This window comes from Diabrotica virgifera, chromosome 3, assembly GCF_917563875.1.
Source record: "Diabrotica virgifera virgifera chromosome 3, PGI_DIABVI_V3a".
NCBI classification, from domain to species: Eukaryota; Metazoa; Arthropoda; class Insecta; order Coleoptera; family Chrysomelidae; genus Diabrotica; species Diabrotica virgifera.
This window is the reverse complement of record NC_065445.1, coordinates 257,990,482-258,012,227: the sequence shown is the minus strand read 5'-3', so window position 1 is coordinate 258,012,227 and position 21,746 is coordinate 257,990,482. Positions and strand designations below refer to the sequence as shown.

Here is a 21,746-nt window from a genome sequence, read left to right as displayed (position 1 = left end):
TCCGGCGCACCTTCATAAATTAGGGATACTTAACTCCCCGTTATGTGACTGTGACAACATGTCCATAGGTGACATTAACCACATGTTCCTGGAGTGTCAAAAGAATAGCACAGCTATTTTTAAACTATATAATTCCTTAATAGAACACAACACACCTCTCCCTCTCAACATCGGTTCCCTGTTATCTAGCAATAATAAACTCGTCTTCGATGCTATAATAAATTTCGTTAAAGAAGCTAATATCGATATTTAATCTTATATACATCTAATATAAATATGCGTATGAATAAAAATAAATTCTGTGGCTAATAGACTGCGTCTAAGGCCATCCCTTTCCTCTACACACACACACACACACACACACACACACACACACACACACACACACACACACACACATTTAAAAAAACATAAGTTTGGTCTGCCACTGTGTTATCGAGCACCCTGTAACATTCTAATTAATTTTGTAATGTGAAGCTCAAAGGTGGCTAAAATTTTTGTTATTCACTTTTATTGCTATCTATTACTATAGCGGAGCTATTGAGCTTTACTCCACTAATCAATCACACTGTATATTACTTTCTATTGTTTATTGAATTGTTGCAGACTTTTCCAGCCACTTTTCGTTGGACTGTTCATACGATATTTTAATGCAGCTAATAAGAATTCTACGGAACCGTAAGTATTAGAATCAAAAACTTATTTATACATATAAGAATATATTACGCAGGTCCAAATTTTACGAAGTTTTTCAGCCTAATTATGCATTTTGACAAGCGTTGGAAGGCACATTGAAAAACACAGAGTCACCTCTACACCAAAAGAAGAAGAAGAAGAGCATCGTTGAGATCTTTCACAGTTTTATGATTATACTTTATTTATTAAAGATACCTAGCTCATAGTAAAACTGATTGTAGTTGATTTATCTGAATTATTTTTTATCATAGTACAAGATATTGTATTTTCAGCGCAAGATACCCTATGTACTTCAATAGAGTCTTTTCGTTTTGGGATCCAAATCAAGGTAGAATCACTAGAGAAGAATCATTCTTTTTCGCTGCAGGAGTTGGTATTATCAATGCTATCGTAGTAATGACGACTCATCCTTACATGTTGGCTGTTTTACATATAGGAATGAAAGTTAGAGTTGCATGTTGTTCCCTTATTTATAGAAAGGTAATGATTTTATGAAATTTAGCTGGGTATTTCAGGAATGTTAATTTATCTACAGGAAAACGTAATAACTGGTGTCAGAACTGGAATTAAATGAAAGAAGTTATTTTCGAGACGAAGATGGCCAATGGGCAAGCAGTGATTGGCTATTTGTTTCAGTGAGACTTCATTTGTCTGCGAGATGAGAGCATCAGTCATAAATGGGAGAGTCCAGATGGAACAAGAACATTGCACCAAGTTGTTTTTCTAGGACATGCGTAAAGGACATGCTTGAAGAACTCCACGATAGCCGCTCCAGGAGGCATTTTGGGATCAATAGGAGTCCGTGAGAGACATTACTGGGTGTATTGTCAGCAAGATTTATAAGAATGGGGCACCGATGTGACCTGTGTGCATCCAAGAAGGGACTTAAAACTAGACTTGGGAGAAAACTCCAACAATACATCACCGGGTTGTGCGGTCGACAGTCTGGGACCGGTTCCAGTAACACCATCAGAAAATAAGTATTTGATTGTTACTATGGACTATTTTTCCAAATGACCAGAAGTAGTTGCACTACCCAACCAAGAAGCAATCACAGTTGGTGAGGCCCTACTTGAGAATATCATTTACCGACATGACTTTCCCACTTCTACTCCATTTTGACGAGGTGCCTCGAATTCTCGAATCGGAAATTTGGAAGACCATGATGGCTTTGCTGGGAATTAAGAAGACCATGATGACACCGCTTCATTTTCAGTCCAACGGAATGGTAGAAAGACATAACCGGACCACCAACAACTATCTGCCCCTTCTTTTACATGAAAACCAGAGACACTGGGATAAATTGGCGCCTCTATTTTTAGCCTACCGAAGCTCCCAACATGAAGCAACAGGTTACACTTATTCCAGCGATGCCATTGACTGGTCGATAGATGAGGCTTCCTATCGAGCTCCTACATGGCAACCTACTAGCTACCAGTCGGAAAGGAGGACCAAGATACACTCCCCGAGTCCACGATTTCGCCGGGATAAGCTGCCACCAGTGACCAGATGAAGGTTAGGTTCGATCTCAAACCGCTCCCATTAGCTTTAAGGAAGGTGATGCAGGTGATGAAGTAATATTTGAAGTATAGGACAAACTTAAAGAATGGGAAAATTAGGTCACGAGCCTATTCGAAGACGATAGGAGTAGTTCACCTCCCGATATTACTAACTGCGACGGACCCCTAATAACACGCTCTGAGGTTATAATAGCCATACAATCATCAAAAGATGGCAGAGCGACTGGTCCTGATGAAATTCCAACTGAAATATACAAGCTAATAAATGATAGCAATGTTTTAGAGGCTATAACTTCGTTTTTCAATACCATTTATACCAGCGGACAACTACATAATGGTTGGTCTAATTCACTGTTTATAGCTCTACCTAAGAAGTCAACAGCAAATACCTGTGCTGATTATAGAATCCATCAGTTTGTTAAACCACTTATTGAAAATTTTTCTGAAGGTAATACATGGTCGTATCTACAATAAATGCGAGGAATACCTGGATGACACACAGTTTGGTTTCCGTAACGGGTCTGGAAGGAGAGAGGCACTGTTTGGAATGAACGTACTTGCTCAAAGATGTCAAGATATATCTGTAGGCATATACTGTTGTTTTATTGACTTACAAAAGGCATTTGATGGTGTTAAGCACTCTATATTGATCGAAGCTCTAAAAGACATAGGCTTGGACGGCAGAGGTGTTCGAATAATTGAAAATTTATATTGGAATCAAACATCAGTTTTAGTAGATGGTGTGGAATCACAAGCTCTTAATATTAAAAGAGGAGTACGGCAGGGATGCCTCTTGTCACCACTGCTTTTCAACGTTTACTCCGAAAGAATTTTCAGAAAAGCACTTTCTGAAAAACAAGAAGGAATACTTGTGAACGGTGAAGTCATCAATAATTTGCGATATGCGGACGATACAGTACTCCTAGCTTCTAGTCAAGAAGATCTGCAAACACTACTTGATAGTGTCGTTGAGAGTTGTAGGGAGGCAGGTCTGGATCTGAACATACGGAAAACCAAAATACTCGTAATAAGTAAACAACAGCATATAAATCCGTCTATATATGTAAATAATACCAAACTTAAGCAAGTTGATAAAATCTACCTTATGATAAAATTTACCTTGGACAGCAATTAAATTGTAACGCAGAAAGTCACGGCGAAATTAGATCTAGGATAGAGCAGGCTAGAGCCGCTTTTAGAAGGATGTCCAAGGTGTTATGTAACAGAGACCTAAAATTGAGGATCCGCCTACTTCGCTGCTACGTCTTCTCGGTCTTACTGTATGGTGTCGAGTCCTAGACTGTTAATAAAATCGATCTAAATCGCCTTGAGGCTTTCGAAATGTGGTGCTATAGAAGAATTTTAAAGGTTTCCTGGGTGGAGAAGATTCGAAATTCCACAATACTAGAACGTCTCAGCAAAACTACTGAGATCATAAAAAGCATCAAGCAGAGAAAGCTGGAGTATTTCGGACATGTAATGAGAGGTCCCAAATATAGGTTGCTACAAAATATCATGCAAGGAAAAATAGCAGGCAAACGCAGTCCAGGACGAAGAAGAACCTCATGGTTGAAGAAATTGCGAGATTGGTATGGTGTTGATAGAAGCATGCTATTTAGGGTGGCAGTAAATAAATTAAGATAGCTCTGATGGTAACCAACGTTCTGAAAGGACATGGTACATGAAGAAGAAGATGCAGCCTGGCTCTACCAACCAACAAGAAGGAAAGGTCTGAATCCCAGCATGCAGCGGCCCTGGTAGGGACTGTACCTGGTCAAGAAGATGGGCGTTTATCAAGAAGATAAACGTCCTTGTATATAGGGTGCAACTGACGTCACAGAATAAGACGAAGCTCGTCCACCTGGAGAGACTGCGTCCTTATAAAGGGCAAAATTCACCGATCTGGTCTATTTAGGTGCTGTTTACATATGTTCAGGCGCAGTATTTATCTGCGACGTTTGAGAATAACAGCACAAAAATTATCAAGACCAGAACAACATATTATATATTCGGTGGCAATTCAGCAGGATAAATGTGTTATCAAAATATAATGATATGAAAGTTTTTTTAATGTTATAACTGCTTCATCAGTCATCAGTTTCTTGACTCTATTAGATGTCGGCTATAATCTTAAACAACTTTCATATAAATCCTTCACTGATATACATATATTATGTTTGTTACACCTTTTAGGTATTGAGGCTTAAATTTACCTCTATAGGAGGCCGCACAGTAGGAAATGTAGTAAACCTAATGTCCAACGATGTAACCAGATTTGACCTAGCTGCTATGTTTGTTCATTACCTTTGGATTGCTCCTTTACAAATGATTTTTATAGTTTATTTTATGTATAAAGAAGTCCAATGGTCTGCTTTAGTTGGAATTGTAGCTGTACTGGTAGTAATGCCATTGCAAAGTAAGATTATTAATTCTTTATAGGACGAAACCTTTATCTAAACATTTTAGTGCTTTTTGGAGTGAGAACTTCGTATCTTAGAAGAAAAGCAGGAGCTAGAACGGACGAAAGAGTTAGACAGATGAATGAAATTATACAGTCAATACAAGTAATAAAAATGTATGCTTGGGAAAATGCTTTTGCAGATTTGATAAACAAGTTACGAAAGTAAGTAAGACAATCTTTATATTGCACCTTTATCTTGAGCTAAGCAAAATACTACAGGCCCTTAAAGAATGCAGGCTAGATTATAGGTATTATATACAAAATTATTAAGTATAGTATTTTTACTACAAAAACGTTATTACGTAGGTCAAAATTTTTGACGTAAGAGAACTGTCAAAACATTAGAATGTGACTTTTCATTATTGCCGTGTTTATAATAAACATAGCAATAATGAAAAGTCACATTCTAATGTTTTGACAGTTCTCTTACGTCAAAAATTTTGACCTACGTAATAACGTTTTTGCAGTAAAAATACTGTATACAATATTTACCTACAGGCAACAATCACTGTCAAATTACATACTATACTTTATTTCACGTTAAGAATGGAACGTTTGGCTTTGGCGTATACAGATCAGTGTTGCCAAAAATCTAAGGTGACTGATGTCTTTGAAAGGATGGCCACACTGAAATGGAGATGGGCAGGGCACATAGTCATAAAAACAGATGGGCTATGGACAAAGAGGTTATTGGAATGGAGACCGACAGAAGACAAGAGAAGCGTAGGTCGACCATCTACAAGATGGACTGACGATTTAAGAAGGCTAAATAAAAACTGGATGAGAGCGGTGCAAGACAGACGGGGATGGAAACACGAGGAAGAGGCCGATGTTCAGCAGTGGACTTTTGAGGCTGGATGATAATGACCTTTATCTTGACTTGTAAAAATGGACGGGCGAAGCGATTATGACATGAAGTTTTTTTCTTGTGACATTACGATTGCGCTAGAATATAAATTCTGCGTTGCTTATTGAATTTGCGTGTCCTAGAATGCAGACAAGTAAATGATGCTTTGTTGCTGAAGTCCCCGTCAGAATTTTTCCCGACACGTCAAAAACTACATGAAAACGAAATTTGGAACATTAATATAAAACTTTACTAAAGGACCCCGCACAAACCTTATGAAAAATACTCGCTATACACGAATATGCCACCAGAACCGACTCCCGGGGCACCTGATTTCCAAAGTCAATGAAAGGGGCTCCTGGAGTTACGAGGGTCTTTGGTACTACATTAATGCAAACGGATTAGTTATAGGTTTTTGGGGTTGCTGAACACGAATACGTGATCAGCACAGACACAGGAGCACCTGGTGCGTAAGACAGGTTATCTTCTGGAGTTTCGGAGAAATCAAATGGATTACTCTTAGGTTTTTGGGGTAGCTGAACGTGCATACACTATCAGATCCGACCCACAAATCACATTGTGCCTACGGCACAATGTGATCACGTATTCGTGTTCAGCAACCCCAACAACCTATAATTAATCCGTTTGCATCAATATAGTACCAAAGACCCTCGAAACTCCAGGAGCCCCTTTCATTGACCTTGGAAACCAGGTGCTCCGGGAGTCGGTTCTGGTGGCATATTCGTGTTTAGCGACCTCAAAAATTCCTCCAGTAATTCATTTGCATCAATTAAATGCCAAAAGCCATCGAAACTCTAGAAGATGACGTCCCTTGCAGTGGCCCTGGCCACCACGTCATCCGGAGGGCAATTCTGATGGCATATTCGTGGTTTGCGATCCCAAAAACCCATGAGTAATCTGTTTATATCAATTTAAGGCCTAAATCCCTCGAAACTCTAGAAGATGACGTCCGTTGAAGGTCAAGGTCAAAGTAAAGGTCGCCATTGGGTAACCAGGAAAAGATCCTAGACTACTAGTACTTTTCCTTGATCCAAACTTTTACATGTTGCCAAATAACCAGTAACTCACGGAATTGGAATACCCCGTAAATCTTATAATTTTCCGAGTTTGGACCTCTATATCTTGAAAATCATTCATACAATTGAGTTGTGCCCATGAGAACTTTTTATCAGGATGCTTCAAAGAGTATTTTCCCAAAGTATGAACGAAATCCACTGGGACCTATTTTCCATAAGGTTTGTGCGGGGTCCTTTAACGTCAAAAAGATTAACTAACTGGCCAGCTGTGTTTATTTTGGTTTGTTCAGAGATCTTCTTATATACAATATCTGATAATTTCTATATATATACTAAGGATTTTCAGTTTTCACTGTATTCCTTCACTCAACCGTTCTCTCCAGCTCTTTCTGTCTTGCCAGTCCCCTTCCTGTAGATTTCTTCTCTCCATTGCTTCGTCTACTTCATCTCTGAAGGATCTTCGGGGTCTGCCTCTCTTCCTTTTTCCTATCGGGCTCCACTCTGTTATTCGGTTTATCCACCGATTTTGGTCTGCTCTTCTGACATGTCCGTACCAGGTTAATCTCTTCTGTTCGATGTCGTCTATTATGTCTGAGTTCACTCCCATTCTTCTCTTAATCTCTATGTTATTTATTTTATCTCTCCTTGTTACTCTGCAGCTTCTCCTTAGAAATTCCATCTCTGTCGCTCTTATTTTATTTTTGGTTTTCTTATTTATTGTCCAATTTTCACACCCATAAATGGACGGCGTTATGCAGAAAGCTACCAACCCTCAATAGTGGCAAACTGAGATAATCAAGTTTAAAGTTTTTATTGATTTAAAAAATCTGTAGGATATGTTGCTACTACTTTGTAACTTTTTTTTGACTGTGGATAAATATTTTGGTATTTTCTACATGTTTAAATATTTTAATTGTAAATTAAAAAGAGAAATGGCAAATTTTTGTGGATTGGTAGGTTTCTGCATTTTGCAAAGTGGGAAATTAACACCAACAATATTAAATAAAAACAACAGTAAAGTTAGAAAAATTATTTTTATTTACAGGAAGTTAAGGATATGAATATTTAACGTATTAATTTAATAAATTTTAATATTAATCTACTTCATCCACTTCAAAATCTAGATCTTCAACAGTGACATTGTAACCCTCAACATCTTCAGTTATATTGGCACCCTGCAAATTTTGATAAAAAGTCAATGCATCAGCAGGAATAAGGTGCATCATTTCCTTTAAATTTTGTAATTTCGCCTCAGCTATAGGCTTCCCGTTAGGCCACAGTGGTATTAAATCGCTAAAGATTTCTTCGTTAGCAGTTCTACCTCGAGAAGATTTTTTGATAGAAATTTTTTGATACGGTTTTGAAAAATCGTGTTGTTGTATCATTAGCCTAAATGGGTCAGACTTTTCTATTTTGATTGACCTAATCTTCAACCAATTAATTTTTTCTTTATCTTCGGTCACTTTGCGATTAGCAATTTTTTTCTCAATGTTTATTACGCCTAAAAAATCTTCGACGTGCATTTGGGTTACTACCAATGGTCTCTGCTTTCTACAAGAACACATTACCTCGATATAGTCATTTGGGGTATATAATCTTTGCTGTCGTTTAAGAGCCGACTCAATATCGCTGAAATCAGTGTCGTTGGGCAAAAAACTATGACCAGAACAGAGATATTTTACGGTAATGCTTTCTAGGTTTGTGCGTGTCCCATGCAAAATTGATTTAAGCATAAGTTTTAACTTAATATTTCGATTTTGCCCACCGCAAGAATCACATCAAAGCGTAAAATGTTTGACTTCTGGAGTTAATTTAGTTGTAACATGTTTTATAAGGCAAGAGCCTATTTCTTGAGCGCCCCTTCCAGCTGAACCTTCTACTCAAACGTAGCAGTATCCTCTATTTTCTTTAGCACTGTGTATTCCTGCATTATACACCCACAACTAACGCTTATAAAATACGATGCCTCTAGGTATTCTGAGAAGCGGTAGGGTTTTTTCCAAATCAAAACTTAAACACTCTTGATCTGTTTCTTCAGTCACTATCTTGAAATCATCTCTTCTCATTTTCTGTGCCTCCTCTGCAACGTGCAAATGCTTCGTATGTTCCTGCTTGAACCCTTCTTTTTTTCTTCATCCTTTTCATTATCTATTTTCATTTTAAAAGTATCGCAAACATTGCAGGTGTCTTTTTTTAATGGCTTTATTTTCAAATTAAATTTCGTGTAGATGTTCTTGTATGACATAAAGCTTACGGGATTGGTTTCTTCCAGCTTGTACATGTCATACATTTGTTGTAAAGTGATAACAGGTGGTAAATATTTCGCCTCTGTTTGTTCCCGACGGTAGTGTGAAATGTATTTAGGTATTTTATTAATACGAGTAACAACTGCTTGAATTCGTTCATCTGCTAATTTGTTTTTGCCTCCCTGCTTTAAACCTCTTTGATCACTAATAGGAACCCGACCACGAAATTTCTTTAAAGCAGTGTTTACTCGAAGTGCAGTTACATTTTTAGAGTATTTATAAACATTTCTCTACACACTTTTGTGTCCTTTATTTTATAAATTCGAGATAATTTCCTTTTTTCAATATTTCTACAATAATACCCCAGGCTGTGGGTGAAAAAACGTGATATAATTCAGAATTTTTGAAACCTATCAGGTGTTGTAAGGACGATGCCAGGAATAACTTCTACTAAAATGTAACCAAAAATATTGTGCGCTTTTTTTTAATTGCGATTTTCATTTGTTAAATTTGCAATTTTTATTAATTTTTAATTTTGTAGCTTAGGATATTGATTTTAGAGAAAAACTTTTTAATAGAAAGTTGTAGTAAATTAAAAAACCTACAAATTGAGGTACGGTAAGTTTAATTTGGTTAATTGGTTATTGCAAAACAGCCTCGAAAGGTCGAAAATGGCCGTTTTTTACAATTGCATTATTTTTTGTACAAATAATTTTTTTTTATTTTTTAAAGCTTTAAATGAAGATCTTTTGATTCCAAACATAAAAAAAATTTTTAAAGCCAGATTAACGAATTTGTTGCTTAGATATTATAAATTGTTTATCCCAGGAGGTCAAATGTCGAAGGCTATAACTTTTTGAAAAAAAATCGTAGAAAGTTAGTGAAACATCCAATCTCCTTTGAAAGAGTTATATTTTCATATTCTGATGTAAATAAATGCGTAAAATAATTGTAAACGTCTAATTTTTGGATTTGAAAATAAGGGGGCAAATTTCGTTATAAACATTTAGAGCTGAAGCGGCCCTGTACATCCTATGAGTTTTTAACTTACATATTATTGTTGCTGAAGATGAAACGAAGATTTATAAAAAAATAAAAAATTTCTACCACCAACTGAAGCCGAGATAATTTTTGGGTTTGAAAATAAGGGGGTAAATTTCGTTATAAACATTTAGAGCTGAGGCGGCCCTGTATATCCTATGAGTTTCTAACTTACAGATTATTGTTGCTAAAGACGAAACGAAGATTTATAAAAAAATTAAAATTTTCTACAACCAACTGAAGCCGAGATAATTGTTTTTTCTTTCTTAAATCATAGTGCCTTTATTTATAATAATTAAGAATTTATTTTACAGTCATTGACTAAAGAAAGACTTATGTTATCTTAAAATAAAAATTATTATAAAATAGAATTACATAAAAATTATTTTTTAAATCGGTGCTTTTGCAAGCGGCCGAATTTTGCAAATCGCCCGGCTCGCTTCAAATCCGCGCGCTCGGAAAATTTTTACGTAACTTGTATTAAATTTTGACAGAAAACAATTTAATAATATTACCATTATAATATACAGTCTATTTACTACTGTATTTGTTTTTCTTGATAAACTTTTATATGTGAAATCCAAAAAGAATAGTCACTACAAGAAGAAAAAGTTTTATATTGTATATTATAGTAAGAAGTAACATTATTATTATTATATTTATATAACAATGAAAAAATTAAAATATAGTTATATATTTCATATATATGTATCATTTTTGTTATATTATTTCTTCAGAAATGAAATTTCACATATAAAAGTTTATCAAGAAAAGCAAATACAGTGGTAAATAGACTGTATATTATAATGGTAATATTATTAAATTGTTTTCTCTCCAAATTTAATACAAGCTACGTAAAAATTTTCCGACCGCGCGGATTTGAAGCGAGCCGGGCGATTTGCAAAATTCGGCCGCTCGCAAATGCACCGATTTTAAAAATAATTTTTAATAATTAAATGTAATTATATTTTATAAAAATTTTTATTTTAAGATAATATAAGTCTTTCTTTAGTCAATGACTGTAAAATAATTTCTTAATTGTTATAAATAAAGGCACTACGACTTAAGAAAAAAAAAAACAATTATCTCGGCTTCAGTTGGTTGTAGAAAATTTTTATTTTTTTATAAATCTTGGATTTGTCTTCAGCAACAATAATCTGTAAGTTAGAAACTCATAGGATGTACAGGGCCGCTTCAGCTCTAAATGTTTATAACGAAATATGCCCCCTTATTTCCAAACCCAAAAATTATCTCGGCTTCAGTTGGTCGTAGAAATTTTTTATTTTTTTATAAATCTTTGTTTCATCTTTAGCAACAATAATCTGTAAGTTAAAAACTCATAGGATGTACAGGGCCGCTTCAGCTCTAAATGTTTATAACGAAATTTGCCCCCTTATTTTCAAACCCAAAAATTAGAGGTTTAAAAATGTTTTACGCATTTATTTACATCAGAATATGAATATATAACTCCTTAGAAGGAGATTAGATGTTTCACCAACTCTCTACGATTTTTTTTCAAAAAGTTATAGCCTTCGACATTTGACCTCTTGGGATAAACAATTTATAATATCTAAGCAACAAATTCGTTAATCTGGCTTTACAATTTTTTTTATGTTTGGAATTGAAAGATCTTTATTTTAAAACTTTAAAAAATAAAAAAATATATTTGTACAATAAATAATGCAATTGTAAAAAACGGTCATTTTGGACCTTTCGCAGGCTGTTTTGCAATAACTAATTAACCAAATTAAACTTACCGTACCTCAAATTGTAGGTTTTTTAATTTACTACAACTTTCTATTAAAAAGTTTTTCTCTAAAATCAATATCCTAAGCTGCAAAATTAAAAATCAATAAAAATTGCAAATTTAACAAATGAAAATCGCAATTAAAAAAAAAGCGCACAATATTTTTGGTTACATTTTAGTAGAAGTTATTCCTGGCATCGTCCTTTACAACACCTGATAGGTTTCAAAAATTCCTGAATTATATCCTGAAATCGACCTATTTTTCACCCACAGCCTGGGGTAAAGACCTTTTTTTCAATCTCGGATACACTAGCAGCAATAAAATTAGTTTGAGCATCATATGAATTTAGCGACCAAAACCTCTCAAATTCATATTTTCGACTTTCAACAGAAACATTTTCTGCACATTTAATTTAGATGTACAGTTACAATGGAAATCCCCAATATTTGCAGAAAGCTACCAACCCACTTGGATGTAAGTGGCGCTCTATTAAAATTCTACCAAGTGGGTTGGAAGGTTTCTGTAAATTAAAAGTAGAATACCAAGTGGGTTGGTAGGTTTCTGCAAATTAGAATATCAGATAAATTTAATATGTGGCTTAGCATTTTTATAGTTTTATAAGTTATATATTTTTCTAGAGGTGGTAGGTTTTTGCAGAATGCAGAACTCGTATTTTGTTGTCCAAATATGCATCCAACCCAATATCTGATATATTGAGGGTTGGTAGCTTTCTGCATAACGCCGTCCAAATGAGGATACTTCTTGTCATGGTATTACAAATTCTTCTTTTTGTTTTTATGCTGATGTTCTTATCCCACAGTATCGGGTTCAATTTTCGTATGCCGTCTCTTGTTTGTCCTGGTCTATTTTTTATATCTTCCTCAGTTGTTCCTTTGTTTGATATTATAAAACCTAAATACTTGTACTTATCTGTTCCTCTGATTTGTTTACCTTCGTCTATTTTCAGTTGTTTTATTTCTGTATTCTCCGTTGTTAGATATTCAGTTTTCTTTAGGTTTATTTCCATCCCATTCTTTGTATATTCCTGTTCCAGTTTCCTCATCATAAAACTGAGGTCATCTTCGTCTTGTGCGATCAGTATTTATAGCAGTTAACTAAAGATGATTAGCAGTTAACGGACTGGACTGCGCTCCGTATTCTAATTGAAAAGTAAGATTGTTTTGCTTCGCATTGCAACTGAATTAAAAATAAAATTTTTATTTTATTTTTATATTGGTCTTTACTCCTTCGAGTAACTAGGTCCATTTTCTGTTGGAATTTAACAGCTGAACAGACGGGGTCGTGAATTGTAAAAGCCTTGGAGGTGTTACCAAGGAAATGGACCAATAAGTTTTCAATTTAAAAATCTTTTAGTAATATTTTAATATTTTTTAAATAGTATTAATAGACTTAGGCAAATATGCAAATTGCATATTTTGCATATAATGCATAAAAAATGCAAAAATGTCAAATTTTGCATATTTTTATAAAAGTGAGCATAAAGTGCATATAATTTGAAAATTTGGTGTTAATTATATATTTTTATATTCAAACTTACAGATAGCATGAAAATGCCAATATTTAATTTTGTTTTATAATCACTTGGTATTCAAATTCTTGGTTATAGATAGTAACTAATAAAAGACAGCGGCTTATAGTTTTGTCACGTTTTGTCCTGGAATTAAGGGTTTGTGTTTATGACTCTAGGTAAAAATTTTTATTTTGACGGTCAGTTTCACTTGGTTTCACTTTTGTTGTAAAATTGGAGGCGTAAACAACGTGTATTTCTTATTGTGAATAATTAGTATTTCTTATTGTGAATAATTATTGTGCTTTGAAAATGCCAAAAATAAGCAATGTTTCAACTTGGATAAAACCTTACAAAGAGCTATCTATGGATATGGATAAAGTTTATTGCTCATGTTGTGGCAAAACCGTAAGTACATACGTTTTATTTTTTTTATTTTATTTTAAAAATTTACACGGTGGTGGTACAAACAAAGATTTTAAAATTGGAGATTATGTTTAAGAAAAGTACCGACACAAGGCTAGTTCACAATAAATCGATGTATTTTTTCTTTTTTCAAGCATTTTTTAAACTCCTTGCGATAAAAAATAGGATACCTATTTAAAATTCAAATCATTAAATAGTCTACTGAAAAGTCGCTTGAAAGGTCGCTAACATTTTTTTTCTAACAATAGCATAGTTTGCTTTAATTTTGCTAAAGACAAAAACATATCATATATTGGACTTAATTAGTTAAGTGCTTTTAATTTATTTTCACAGTATTTTTTCTTTAAATGTAAACAGAAAAGACCAAGAGCCTCTTGTGAATATTTGGGGGTTCTTCATTCTTGCACAGTCATTTCTTGACATTTTCAAGATTACTACACCGATTTTTATATGATTTAATTTAGATATTTTAATTGTTATGCAAAAACGGTTCATTTTTAGTTTATTTCTACAATCTTAGATTTTAAAAATGGGTACAACTATAGAATATTTATATTTTTTTTAGATTTCATGTGAAAAAAAATTTCAAATAGATCAGCATGTCAGAACCGCGAAACATTTAGCTAAAAAAGTAAAAACCACATCCGGTGAAAAATATCAACCTTCAGTGTCCAAGTGCTTTCAGTCAAGTTCCAAAAAACAAACCGAACAAGAAACTTTTAACGAAGACTTGTGTCGTGCATTAGTATCTTCTAATATACCGCTTTCAAAATTATCTAATGAAAACTTTAGTTCTTTTTTAAAAAAATATTGCAAACAAAACATTCCCAGTGAACGAACTCTAAAGAGAAATAATGTAAATTTGTTATACTCCTCAGTTATCCACAACATAAAAGCCGAAATAGGTAATAATTACTTTTACATATGTGTGGACGAGACCACTGACTCGTCAGGAAGGTACATTGTGCACTTATTGATTGGTGTACTTAGCGAGGAAACCTTTCCAAAATCGTATTTAATTTCCTGTAAGCAAGTGGAAAAAACCAACGCTCTAACAATATCACGGTTTCTACAAGAAGCATTAGCAAACTTTTTTCTTCCTGCTGCTGTGCCTAATGATAAATTATTGCTTATTTTATCTGATGCCGCACCATATATGGTGAAAACAGGACAAAATTTAAAAATATTTTATCCAAACTTAATACATGTCACTTGTTTAGCGCATGGAATAAATAGAGTTGCGGAGGAAATAAGAAAAAAATCTCCACTAGTTAACAGTTTAATAGCGAGCGTCAAAAAGGTATTGCTGAAATCACCTGTAAGAATACAATGTTACTGAGATATGCTTCCTGCTGTTCCACTGCCACCGCAACCCATCTTAACACGTTGGGGAACATGGTTGGAAGCAGCTAATTTCTATGCTGATCATTTTGTTGATTTAAAAAAAATAATTAACCTTTTAACGGATGATAGTTGCCAATCTTTATTGGAAGCTAAGCAAGCCTTCCAAAATAACATCCTCCAACAGCAACTGTCATTCATAAAATCAAATTATAGTTTTATCCAGAAAACTATAACTCAATTAGAATCCTCCAAATTATCATTGTTAGAGAGTACAGTTTTAATAAAAGAATTTGAGTCATTGTGTCAAAACGTTAAAGGTACTATTGGAAAGGAAATTTTTCAAAAATTTAAAGTAACCATGGAAAAAAATAGTGGTTACCATGTTCTTTCTGAAGTGGTTCAAGTACTAGCTGGGACATTTTCCGAACCACTTAATTTAGAACCATCTATTATAGTAAATTTGAAACATGCCCCAGTTACTTCAGTTGATGTCGAAAGAAGTTTTTCTATTTACAAATATATGTATTCAGATAGAAGCCATAAGTTTTTATTAGAAAATTTTGAACATCATTTGATAATCTATTGTTACCACAATTCAAAATAATATTTATATGTTAAAATAATTGTATAATATTGTAAGTATTTTTGTAAATAAAAAAATATTGTAAATATTTTTTACTACATGCTTATTTCCTAGATAAATATGCATATTTTGCATAAAATACTGCATATTTTTGCATAAAATACTGCATATTTATGCGCATATTTCATACTTTTTTATTTGCATATTTGCTTAAGTCTAATTATTAATAATGCTATTAGGATCGAAAACTTCATCTTTTAATTGCCAGATGACGCTAGTCACCTAATATTTTCACTTCAGTTGCAATGGGTGGGAAAAGCTCTCGGTGCTGATCAATTGGAGTATGGAGAACAAGCCTACGTTCTCTCCGATGAGGCTCCAATAAGAGCCAAAATCGCGATTCAGAGGGCTGGACTGCGCTCCGTATTCTAATTAAAAAGTACGATTGTTTTGCCTTCGCATTGCAACTGAATTAAAAATAAAAATTTTATTTTATTTTTATATTGGTCTTTACTCCTTCGAGTAACTAGGTCCATTTTCTGTTGGAATTTACCAGCTGAACAGACGGGGTCGTGAATTGTAAGTTTTTTGAATTCCCTCTTGTCTTCTTCGCTTCAGCATCCATCTGGCTTGCAAATTTTAGAAGCCTTGGGGTGTTACCAAGGAAATGGACCAATAAGTTTTCAATTTAAAAATCTTTTAGTAATATCTTAATATTTTTTAAATATTATTAATAATGCTATTAGGATCGAAAACTTCATCTACTAAATATCATTTGCATATCTCAACCGGTTTTAGAGCAATAAATAAATCGTCAGTTTGTAAGAAAAAATTCAGCATCCCGTATCTCGGAAACGAAGCATTTGCAGACATATATTTATAAAGCAAACTATCATTATTTTTTCCTGCAGAATTACCCCTTGAAGTTTGTCGCACTTATTTAGAAACACCCTGTATTGATGATGAACGTTGCTAGTTGTTAAAATACCTAACTTTTTTATTATCCAACATACGCGAATAAATCAAAAAGCAGAATGTTAAGAAAGCCTAAGGCTATAGTTAAGTTTTAATTTCAATATTTTATATACGCTAGAATATTCCACAGGGTGTTCCAAACTTTGAGGAAAAAACACACTATCATTGTTACACCCGGTATACAATGACACTTATCTGTTTAGCAACAATATTATAACAATGATATTCTTGAGGAATAAAGCTAGAACACATTTAAAAAATCACTAAAATCGGACAACAAGTTTAGGAAATACTAGACATCACAAATGTTCCATTTTTTAGGTGGTGCGTTAATTTTGATGCTTAGTGTATTTTTCTTGCTACAACATTGAATTTTTCTGCTTTTAGAAACGAATTAAAAGTATTGATACAAACTTCGTATATCAGAGGTCTAATAATGTCATTTATTATGTTCACAAGCAGATCAGCTATATTTTTAACTATAATGGCTTATATATTCCTGGAAAATAAAATCACGGCGGATAAGACCTTTGTTATAATTTCGTACTACCAGATTTTAAGACAAACTATGACTGTGTATTTCCCCCAAGGAGTGGCTATGGTAAGTCTTTTTACACAACAAGTAAGTGCAAATAATAGGAGTATGGCTGACTTCCAAAAACTTGGTTCCTTCTCTCCACTTTTTCCGATCCCCTTTTCTCTCAAATCGTTCACGCCTCTTTCTCTTTCTGACAAGTCTTGCTTCATTGCTTCCAACCACTTCTTCTTTGGACGTTCTCTCCTTTTTCCTCATTTCTTCCTCCTTCAGTATTGTTTTAATATTTCGGTTCTCTGGCATTCGTATAATGTGATCAAATCATCTAGCTCTGTGGTCTCGTATTTTTGCCGGAAATATTGGTTTTCATACTTACCTATACCATGTGTTTATTAATCAATGCCTATACATACATACTCATTATTTCTTTATTTTTCCATCTTCTCCAAATATTCTCAGCTGTCTGTAATTCTCCTTTCTGAGTACCTTTCTTGTCCAGATCTCTACTTCCTTTTCTTTCTGCTAGTTCATAATCCAACTTTTAAACACTTATTTTTGTACTCTGTTGAATTTTCTAGCTTGTAATACCCCAATTATTTGAAGTTTATTACGAAAGGAAAATCAACTGTAACTACTGTTGCCACTTGCAGGACCATCTCCCAGGATTATGATTATAACAACAATAAATTGAAGAGATAACTTTTCCTTCATTCTGCTCCTCTCTGTATATATATCTTTGTTTTCTCTAACTTATTTGACAAGTATTTGTGACAAGCCTCTCCATTTTAAGCGGTCTGGCACTATAATCAAGGATGCGAGCTGTTTCTAATTTACAACAAGGTTTGTTTAAAGGTCGCAGAAGCATTGGTATCAATAAAACGAATAGAAGAATTTATGGCCACTGAGGAAACAACCGTAGGCGATCCAAGTCCTATCGACAAGCATTGGCAATCGAAGTTAAACGTCCACGCAACCAAACATCAAGTTCGCAAGATATTCTTCGACACAGGAACAAAAGAGAATCAAAACGCAATTCATATCATTCACGGCATCGCAAAGTATGGTGAGAACATATGCCTAGATGATATCAACCTAGATATACCATCGGGAACGCTCGTGGCAGTAGTGGGACCTGTTGGAGCTGGTAAAAGTTGCCTTTTGCACTTGATTATGGGAGAATTGCCTTTGTTTAGCGGAACGATAGGTGTAGATGGCGTTGTGTCGTATGCTTCACAGGAACCATGGTTATTTGCAGGTAAAAATGCTTCATTTTTTGTTAAATAATAAATTATTCTTACGGTACCTATCCGTTCTGGACGTTGGCGATTAGCATGGCTATCCTAAGCCATATCTCTGTTCAATATTCATACTATAACCAAGATATTCTAGTTTGCACTCTTTGATTTGTTAATAATCTCGCAACCATTGTCCATTTTACGTTGGATCTCAACATTAGTCACACGATCCACCATGAAAGAAGCTTCGGAAAGTGTCCAAGCTTCTACTTCATATAATAACGTAGAAAATTCATAGCATCTGATGATAATGATTTTGGCACCAAGTGGTAAATCATGACTTCTGAAAAGAAACTTCATTACGAACGCTGATACCGATTTTCCTATGCGCTGTTTTATTTTAGTTTTTAGTTTATTTCAGTAGAGTGGTTTGATTGGCTGCTTATGTTGGTAGGTACCAATATACTCGTATATGTAGCCGTCCACCCTGCCAATTGGTTGTTGGTTAACCAAAAGCCGTGTATTTAATATTTATATTTTGTGCATACTGTCTACCATGTACGTTTTTTTCGTATTGAGTCCATGTTCTCTACTTATATCTGATACTTATGTGCACTATCATTATTTGCAAACCATCTAAGCTATCTGCAAAGCTACTGCGTCGTCGACATATCTAATGTTGTTTAGAAGCACTCCGTTGACTAATACGCCTTCCTGTAGTTCACCCATCGCTGGCTCGAAGACATGTTGAGGCGGCCTCTGTCAACTGGTCATCTACTTTAATGTTGGCAGTTTGGTTGCAATATAAACATATATGGTTCTCAAATATAATCCCGCTTCTTTTAAGATGGTTATGAGCTTATAATGTTTTACTCTATCAAATGCCTTTTTGTAGTCGATGAAACAAATATTTATGTCACGGTCGACACCTATTACACCTCTGCATAAGCACTTGGACAGCGCATAGAGCCTCTCGCCTGCCCAAGGCATCGTGGAATTCAAACTGTGTCCATGATACTTTTGTTCTTCGCATTTTTTATATATTTTTTATATTCATTACGTGCCTTCTCCACCACAGGGGATGGCTATTCTAATCTTGGATGTGGTTGCTCTGAATACTTCAATTGATGCGCATCAGTACAACCATTCCGTTAAGTTACGCAGCTATGTGTAATCAGTTACTTGTGTAATCAATTGAAGTATGTCATATCTCTCACCATTATTTTCATCCTTCTGTTAACTCCTCATGACTTCGTTGTCTTGTTATCTGCTTGGTCCAGGATATCTTTAGGATTCTTTTATACAGTGATGAGCGCGCTAATAACCGGCAGAATAACGCAAAAGATGTAAAACATATTAGGTTATGAGATAAAAAGAAATGAAACTGGTGAAGGTGGGAAATTTAGCGATAAAGGCAATCAATTGGTTTTTTATATTTATTGTTTCCCACCTTTAGACGTATCGGATGAGTTTGGCAACTGCCACTGTGACAGCGACAGTTTTAGTTGACATATTCCTCTGATATGTCTAAAGGTGGGAAACAATAAATATAATATAAATTTTTAGGTTTTTATTGCTAAATTTACCACCTCCACTATTTTCATTTCTTTTTAGCTAAAGAAGCTTTTTAGCTTCTTAGTAGTCGCCGTGCTAAGAGTCCACAGTCCACTTTTCTATGTCGTAAAGTATAGTCGAGAAAAACATAGTACCTTGCTAGCCTACCTCTTAAGCCTAATTTCAGTTATTTGTACAACGTATTGTTATGGTTTAATTTTCTAATTTATTAATGAATTTTGATACTTATATACTCCTACTCCGGTCCTGTTCTCGAAATTTCCATTAATGTACTGGAACATAGCGGCACCGTTTCGTGGCGTCACTTAGATATCTGCTTCTCTTTTGAAGTAGGTAAATAACTGTTCCGGAGACATCGAGGCGGCTCGAGAATCCAGATAGGCCAGCGTTATTTTACTCTGGGCTAATTAGCAAAATTCATGGAAAAGTTATTTACCAGCAATTTTGTTGCTGGAATCGAATTATAAGATCCTATATATTAATAATATAGGTATGCAAAGTCCGCAGATCGTGTGCTACTTTTTTTATAAACAAAATGGCGCCGACAAATCGTATTTTTTTCAATTATTGCTCTATAACTCCGAAGATTTTAACTTTACAACAAAAACACCTTAATAAAAATTCACCGCAATTAAATTCTGCATAGAGATATGTTTTTCACGATTTGCTCCGACGAAAATTTTACTCGGAAAATGCGGGTTTTCCTAACAAAAACTCTAATTTTCAAATAAAGTTTTAGGTAAGTAATTATTAATCAATAATTAAATAACTTAGTGACATCAAAGCTTTCTTGGTATAGATTTTAATTCCAGAAGCCGGTGAAAATTAAACGAATATTTTAGCAACAATTCAATTGTTAATTAACAAATTACGATCGCAATAATAACCAAAATAATCATTATACATTGATCAAACTTATAAAGATTATAAAGATGAGATGCTTATTTAATATTTTATCGACAAAATATAAATTTTTCTTTTTTTTTGCATAATCTTTAAATTTTGAAAAAAAAAATAGTTATAATACGCTGGTCTAATTAGTAAAGTACAAAGAAAGGTTATTTACCAGCAATTTTATTGCTGGAATCGAATTATAAGATCCTATATATTATTAATATAGGTATGCAAAGTCCGCATATAGTGTGCTACTTTTTATATAAACAAAATGGCGCCGACAAATCGTATTTTTTTCAATTATTGCTCTATAACTCCGAAGATTTTAACTTTACACCAAAAACACTCAAATAAAAATTCACCACAATTTAATTCTGCATAGAGGCATGTTTTTCCCGATTTGCTCCGATGAAAATTTTCCTCGGAAAATGTGGGTTTTCCCAACAAAATCTCGAATTTTCAAATAAATTTTTTGGGCCAGTAATTATTTATCAATAATTATATAGCTTGGTAAAATAAAAGCTTTCTTGTTATAGATTATAAATTCAGAAGCCGGTGAAAATGAAACGAATATTTTCGCAACAATTCAATTGTTAATTAACAATTTACAGTCGCAATAACAACCGAAATAATCATGAGACATTGATCAAACTTAGAAAGATTATAAAGGTGTGATGCCTATTTAATATTTTGTCGACAAAATATAAATTTTTCGTTTTTTTGCATAATCTTTAAATGTTTAAAAAAAATTGTTATAAACAAATTAACATTTCTCAGAAATTGTTTATTATATTCCAATTTTGAAAAATACTTAAAATGCGTATTTCACAGGTCTTGAAAATGCTTTAAAAAAATTTTCCAACCCTCTGCAATAAAGTTATGAAACAGCAAAGTAAATATACGAATTCTCCGTTGTTTATAATTTGTTTTAATTGTTTCAAAGCTTAAAAGTGAGTCTATGGTACAACCTAATTACTCACAAAGAATGTCAAAAATTAGTGCAATGGTTATATTTTAATCAAAGATTAAAAATGCTTTTTTTTGTAATTTTTAGC

At 33.9% G+C, this 21,746-nt stretch overlaps 1 protein-coding gene across 2 annotated transcripts in view; it reads left to right on the top strand.

The window, feature by feature from the left end:
* The window catches only part of LOC114329657 (probable multidrug resistance-associated protein lethal(2)03659), an 86,707-nt gene that overhangs the window by 15,385 nt on the left and 49,576 nt on the right, over positions 1–21,746 (top strand). For both annotated transcript variants that reach the window (XM_050647348.1, XM_050647349.1), the window contains exons 2-7: positions 607–678; positions 969–1,176; positions 4,410–4,632; positions 4,683–4,839; positions 16,840–17,053; positions 17,840–18,242. In XM_050647348.1, coding sequence (XP_050503305.1) covers positions 607–678; positions 969–1,176; positions 4,410–4,632; positions 4,683–4,839; positions 16,840–17,053; positions 17,840–18,242 — 1,277 coding nt within the window. The remainder of the gene's footprint in view (positions 1–606; positions 679–968; positions 1,177–4,409; positions 4,633–4,682; positions 4,840–16,839; positions 17,054–17,839; positions 18,243–21,746) is intronic.